General features: G+C 38.5%; 1 protein-coding gene across 2 annotated transcripts in view; it reads left to right on the top strand.

Moving 5' to 3' along the window:
• Cacna2d3 (calcium voltage-gated channel auxiliary subunit alpha2delta 3) overlaps positions 1–6,108 on the top strand; it is a 954,216-nt gene extending 948,108 nt beyond the window's left edge. Inside the window, exons 35-38 of one of the 2 annotated variants that reach the window (XR_002821195.1) lie at positions 4,051–4,163; positions 4,382–4,464; positions 5,743–5,918; positions 6,016–6,108. Coding sequence is in view for 1 of the 2 variants with exons in the window: in XM_023715780.1 (XP_023571548.1) it covers positions 4,051–4,163; positions 4,382–4,464; positions 5,743–5,835 (289 nt within the window). In the remaining variant the exon portion in view is untranslated. Of the gene's footprint in view, positions 1–4,050; positions 4,164–4,381; positions 4,465–5,742 lie in introns of both variants that reach the window. The other variant, XM_023715780.1, reaches the window with a different exon arrangement.
• Positions 6,109–7,062: the final 954 nt, after the last annotated feature.

Below are 7,062 nucleotides of genomic sequence, written 5' to 3'. Positions count from 1 at the left end.
TGGGTCTTTAAATTTTGGGGCCATAGTGTTTTTTAGTTCTTTATAAATTCTAGAGAGCAGACCTTTGTCTGAGTACTTATTTGTCATGATTTTTTCCAAATTTGTGAGTTTTCTTTTCACTTCTTTTGTAATTTCTTTTGATGTGAAAAAACTTCTCAATAAGAGCTGGTCCCAGTTGTTAATTCTTTCAAGTGTTTCCCATGCGATTTGACTTTTGTTCATGAACTCTCCACCAACCCCTATGTCTTCAAGAGTTCCTCCTACTTTCTCTTTCAGGAGATGTAGTGTTTCTGTTTTAATGTTTAGATCTTTAATACATTTTGACTTTAGTTTTGTGCATGGTGATAGACCTGGGTCAAGTTTGAGTTTTTGGCATGTAGAAAGCCAGTTTTTCCAGCACCATTTTTTAAAGAGGCTGTTTCTTCCAGTGAGTATGTTTGGCCCTTTTGTCAAAGATAAGTTGGCTTAGTGTGTTTGTAGGGGCTCCAGCGTCTTCTAATCTATTCCATTGATCCTCAGGTCTATTTAGTTGCCAGTACCATGCTGATTTTCTCACAGTAGCCTTGTAGTATAATTTCAAGTCAGGAATTGTAATGCCTCCTGCCTTGTCTTTATTGCCCAGGACTGCCTTTGCTTTTCCGGTTCCAAATAAATTTTAGGAATGATTTCTCTAGCTCTATGAGGTATGTTGGTGGTGCACTGAGGTTCTAAGAGATGCCGTCCCCTGCAGATGGGACAGGGAATCTAGCCAATGATGCCCCTTCTTGGAATAGGGTGGCTTGGGCCTTGACCACTCACAAGAGGAAAAAAAAATATCCTTAACCAGTTGGATGGTTTGGGTACTCTAGCAAGAGGAAAATCCATGGGATGGGAATGAACACAGCAAAAGTGGATCCCCAGCCAATGTTTGTGCAAGACTTAGTTTACTCTTCACTAATGGACACTGTAATTTCCCCTCCAATGTTATTAAAAAGTGAGGCCCTCCTTAATTTCATCAAGTGGGGGAGTTGACAGAAATGCTAAATCCTAGGCACTGGCCGCTAGGAAGCAAGAGGCCGTGGCATCAGCAGACCACTGCCATGTCTAAAATCTTTACTTCACATACTTAAGAGGAAGAAGAGTAGGGTAACGTAAATTTAGCAGCTTACAAAATTTAACTTCTATTTATGACACAATGGACTAAATTAAGGCCATTAGTTTATATCCCTGAACTGTAAAGTTTTTCAGTTGCAAGTTACACATAGGCTCTGACCAAATTTCTTAGGTCTTATACAACTTCAGTCTTAGGAATTAATTCTTAGATGTTTATATTTTAGCGAGGGCAGGATGAAATAACAAACTTCCCAGCAACCTGGAATAACAAGATTACCTTAATATAAGCAAAAGGAGTCCACAGATGAGGGGGTGGGTGGAGAGAAACAGAAAGCTAAGAAGCCTTTGGATGGTAACTTTGTAAATTCAAGTTTGAGAATGACCCTCAAGTTATTCACAAAAAATCTTTAAATGAGGTAAGTCAATCAAATATTAAACTAGTCACACCGAGCCAAAAGTGAGTTTACCCAAAAAGGTACTGTTGCCATAAACACACTCTAATTAAAAAGTATAGGATTAATCTTGCCAGCTGAGAGTGGAGAGGCAGAAGAAGACCCACCAAAGCCACTTCTAGAGATTCTAGGGTATCTTGATGAGTTTAAATCAAATTTTGCAAATGCTGTCTCTAGGACTTATTTTCAGGCTGTTTCTGTACTGACTGCAAAGAGTACCAGGGCTGAGAAATATTAGAAAAAAAAAAAAAGTTAGCTTTTCCTCCACCCAGTTTTAGGTAATAGAAGCACCCAGTAGAATATATGTAAAGATCAAATTGGTATTTCAATTGCATCACAATTCAGACATGGCTGGTCAGATATATGAACTTATTTCATAGCTAGTACCAGATCTCAGGCCCTTCACAATAAATCCAAACCAAACCAGATACCTCTCTCTCTCTTTCATAATTGTCCAAGACTTCTAGCTTAGCACAAAAGAAAACCAGTTTAGGAATATCTAATATCCCCCACATACACCCATTAAGGAAGCCAACTCATCCTTTAACTTTGCTATCTCCCACATATTTGAAAGTTGAGCTGTACAGTTATCACATGTAAAGCCACCTGGCATACAGACATTTCTGTAACAGTCACAACAACATCAGGTCAAATACAGAGGGTAAAGTAATGACACCTTAAGGTCATTTCCTCCCACTGTGTCTTGGGTTTATCTTGCACATTTATGATGAGGGGTCAGAACAGTGGGTAGTCAACCCGTAGGCGTGGCTTTCCAAATAAGTCAATAAAGTTTCTTCTGACACAGGAAAGAGGTTTATTATTTTGGGGCTTTCCCTAAGAGGCCATTGCTCCTGCTGGGGACCTCCACAGGAGAGAGATTATTAGTTGTATCTTTTCAGGCTGGAGGGAACAGTGCTCTTGTCAGCCTTATGATTAATTACTCACAGAAATTCTACTCTGAAAAGTTACAGTAACCAAAAGAAAGATGAAAAAGCAAAAAAGGGAAATTTAGATAATGGGGTGGTAAGAGAAAGAGGCCAAGACCCAGCAAAGAAATGCTCTGACAGACATATGTTCTCAAACAGTAGGATTACATCCAAATCTAAGAACCAAGTCAGGATACATCAAAAGGCCATCTCAAAACAAGATGATAGGAAATTAACAATCACTAGCATATTGCGTCTTCAAAGTAGTTTGTCAGGTTTCAAGATATATGCATGTAAAATGATCAAGCAGTATTAGCACTAACTGTTCCTTTCTATGAACTCATAGAAATAAGAAAAAAACAAAAAAAAAGGACAATCTAAAAGAAAAACAACTCTTATCCAGTGTCTTCTTGAAAAGGTTTCATAATACAAAAGACTTACATTGTATATAGAACCAGTCTGGGTGACTCTTCAAAAGAAACACCTCACATTGAAGATCAGAATTACTGACATAACTCTCCAAATAATAGCTTATTCTGAGCCAAGTCTACTGACCATGTTCCACTCACAGAGACTAGATTATTCTGAATGACATGTTTTACCATAAAAGAGATTCTAGTCACAGAACAAAGGGAAGTCCTGGGTCATTCAGGTACCACCCACTGTGTTTTGGTGAGGGTACCAGGTAGCTGAGCTTCAGCAAAAGCAATTTTTTAAATAGCTTTCAGATTGTATAGCATTCTTAGCTTGAGGGTCATGGGTCTAACAGATGGAAGTCTGCTATGCTTACTGATATATTTCTGAGAAATTTCTGTAATTGTCATAACGACATCAGGTCAAATGTAGAACTTAAGGTAAACGTTATTGGTAAATAGCCTGAGATAGCCCAAGGTAATTTTGCTCTTATGTACCACTCTATCTCTCCATAGCCATGATGTTTTAATCAACCAAGTTAAATGATCTGTAATATATTTCATGTAGAACTTCAGATCACATGGTAGTGACACCGGCAAGTTTGCTTCAATTCAACTGTTTATACCAATGGATCTAGAAGATCAAAGCTACTGTGTGACCTTAGTTCTATGCTAAACTTAGATTCTGAGAAGAGTGGAACCTCCCAAATGACCAGCATTTATTTCATTCAAAACAGTAACTCAGGAACATCTAGGGGTGCAGGAAGGTCATTAAATCAGTATGATATCATTTCAGTTTGTGTTTGAGGAAGGCAAAGAGAACACTCTACTGGAAAAACATCAAACTAAGCTTGTAAACATCAAACTAAGCTTCTTGAAATTGAGGTGTGTTAGCCAATCTCTCTCTCCTGTTTTGAACATAAAATTTCTCATTTTGAAGGTGAAGATCATTAGCCACATCTGATTATACTTGTTTTTCCCTTCATTAAACTACGGATTTGTAAATGGAAAACCTCCTGGAAAGAGGCAACTTTAGTAAGAAAGATGTCCCTGAGACTTGCCTAAAATATTATATTGTCATTACCCATGGGAAGAGTTTTCCCATCACTTTTCAGTTGAGGGATAGCAAATGACCTTTCACTGTCTTGTTGCCTTTTGTTCTAACAGATCCTTTGTCATCCAGCAAATCCCAAGCAGCAATCTGTTCATGGTGGTGGTGGACAGCAGCTGCCTGTGTGAGTCCGTGGCCCCCATCACCATGGCCCCCATTGAAATCAGGTATATCCTTTTGTGTGTCTGTCTAACCACTACAGCTGAAACCGGTAAGGGGGATCCACAGTGAGGAACTCGGGGGTGGAGGGAGACCGTCAGAGAGGGCAAAGTGACATCCTTCCCGCCGTAGAAAAGATCAAGTAACAGAGTTTCATGCCAAGTTTTGACCTCTGAAGTTCAGAATAGGAACAATAATCCTTGGAAATATGCCTTAACTTCAGTCAACATAATGAATCCCTTAAGTGTGAACGCTTAAAGGCTCAGAAGATCAGAAGGCGTCCAGAATCTTGTCATGGCTTCCATCCTGAGGTAATTCTGAGAATTCTTCCTGTTCTTTTTCCCATCAGATTCACAATGAGAATCTCACAATGGTCAAAGAACTGCAGTTGAAAAGTTTACTCATGAGAAAATAATCCCTTTCAGGAAATGAAAAATGACACAGAAAGGCCTAGAGGTCCCCAGTGGTCAAGTGGGGAGGCTCTTGGTGTCTTAGCTTCTACTTGATGGTCTTCTGTAGTTATTTTTAAAGGCTTTCTCCATTTTTCCTATTATATTCTATAATTTTATCATATTACAGTATAGCTGTAACCATGTTGGTTTACTCACTTTAAACTGAAGTGAAAATTAATATCTCCTACTTATTTTCTGCAATAAAATAATATTCCATAAAAATGTCTATGTAATGGAGAGGATTTGATAACTAGGACCAGAAAACTAAGGAAGAAAAATAGATCTGTTTGATTATACAGATAGTGTAATTTTTCTATTCTAAAAGATAACAAAGCCAGCATCCAATTTATGAAACTTGAAAAACAATTACAAGCAGCTCTTCTAAATTGTTAAGTCAATAAGACACATACGAAAATAAACTAGGACCATAAAATTGTAAGTCACTCAATGATTGGGAAATATGTCATGATGAAATGTGTACCTGTAACCTTCAAGGACAAAACATGATTTTCAGCTTCACAGCTTCAATCCTGGGTATCTTTACTATATGCAGGGGTAAAACCTACTGGCTGATAAGGACTTACATTCAGTACTCTTTGTAGCAGTAAAGAAGAGCTCAGAAAATGAATGCCTATCAGTAAGGAAGTAACTGGATGAACTAACCTAGAATAATGGAGGTGGTGAAAGGTCCATCACTGTGTGGAGAAATAGCATTCTGGAGAAATGAGTAAATAAGTCCATTTCAGTTTTGTAAAACACAATCTCCTTTCCCCTAAGTACAGCGGGAAAAGACACATGCAGAAGCTCCCATGGCCAAATGGCCAAGGGTAAGAAATGATCAGGTCCCTTAGATGTTGATCTTATATTGTCACAGGGAAAATCTCCCATAGTCCGATCACAACTGACATCACTACTGATAGCCCTTTGGCCTTTTGAAGATTCAATACTGAATCAACTGAAATCAAAGATGCTTCTTCTTAAAACTTGATGAAGTTTAGACAAATCTGTATGTTCTCATCAGATAGATCCTAGAGGCTAGGCTGGAGAGGGGAGAGAGGGCTGGGGAATCAATGTGTTGGAAAAGCTAAGGCATCTTGAGGCACATCTTGGCTCTAACCAACCCCCGTTTCCTCATAGGAGAACGCAAGGGAGTGTGGTGGTGCGCAGAGTCTCCAGGCCAAGACGGCCCCTCTTCTGCTCTCTCTGCTTTTGATATTCTTCTTGAGGTGACACTGACGGAGATGTTCCCTTGGCATGCTAAATCATGGATAAACTGTGAACCAAAATATGGTGCGACATAGAAGACATAAAATGTAATCCAACCATCATCAGCATCTCATGATTTTAAACTGTGCGTGATATAAACTCTTAAACATGTTGACGAGAAAAGTTATCTTTTTACTTTGCCAGCCATGCAGACGTGTTTGCCACATGATAATCATCACCCTTCATCTGAAATGGGACTGCAAGCGGTAGGCAGCGTCCCTTCTGCTTGAAATCCATTGAAACCAATTTAAAACTGTGTACTTTTTAAATAAAGTATATTAAAATCATAATTTCCTGGTTTGGATTTTATCATCACTTAATACAGAGTTTGAGAGCAAAACGCAGGGTGGAGTGAAGTTGCACATCCCCCAAATTAGTGAAAGATGGCTGTTGGCAAAGAATTTGTTCCAAAGTAGATTCTAGACAAATATTTCTCAGTTGTTTAGATGCTCCACTCAGCTATAAAAATATTTACAGAAGTAAATCAAAATACCATCTACATGGGAAGAATTTATTCTGAATTTTGTTGCACTGAAATTCAATAGAAGTCTTAATTGGATGAGAACACAAGCTCTCATAATAGTCAAGGACAGAAAGAAGTCCTGAATCCTAGGAATTTATTCTGGGAAGACTTGGAGGAGAAAAGGAGGACCCGGAAAGAGTCTCTCATTCATTACTTGAGCTCGTGGCTTATGGCTTTCCCCATAAATAAGAGATGAAGTTGCATCTCCAGTATTAGATGAGGTGAACCTAGCCAGATCTGTAAGCATTTCTACAAAGCGACATGCTCAATTACAGAAAACAGATTCCACTGGATGAGTGATTTCCTTACATAGATATGGAACACCTCACGGTATGCACACATATCTAAGACATCTGGACAATGACACTTGAACTCTACTGAAAGACACACTGTCCTGATACTTGTGAAACACTGAAATGTTATCTTTCAGCCATACTGTGAACACGATTCTAATATTTATAGGAATAACAGCGATACTACCACATGCTACCCTATCAGAATTTAACAGCCAAGGAGTTATAGAATTTGACATTGATATTGCTCATTTTTGGATACTAAGTCATTAACATAATTTTTAACAAAAGTAATACCTCAGGGCTGACCATCCTCCTTTATGATGCAGGAGAACTGGCAGCAATACCTACATTATGTTATGGGGCTTCATAATT

The sequence above is a fragment of the Octodon degus genome, unplaced genomic scaffold (assembly GCF_000260255.1).
Source record: "Octodon degus isolate 3935 unplaced genomic scaffold, OctDeg1.0 scaffold00043, whole genome shotgun sequence".
NCBI classification, from domain to species: Eukaryota; Metazoa; Chordata; class Mammalia; order Rodentia; family Octodontidae; genus Octodon; species Octodon degus.
The sequence above is the reverse complement of the archived record's forward strand: the minus strand, read 5'-3'. Positions and strand labels throughout refer to the sequence as shown.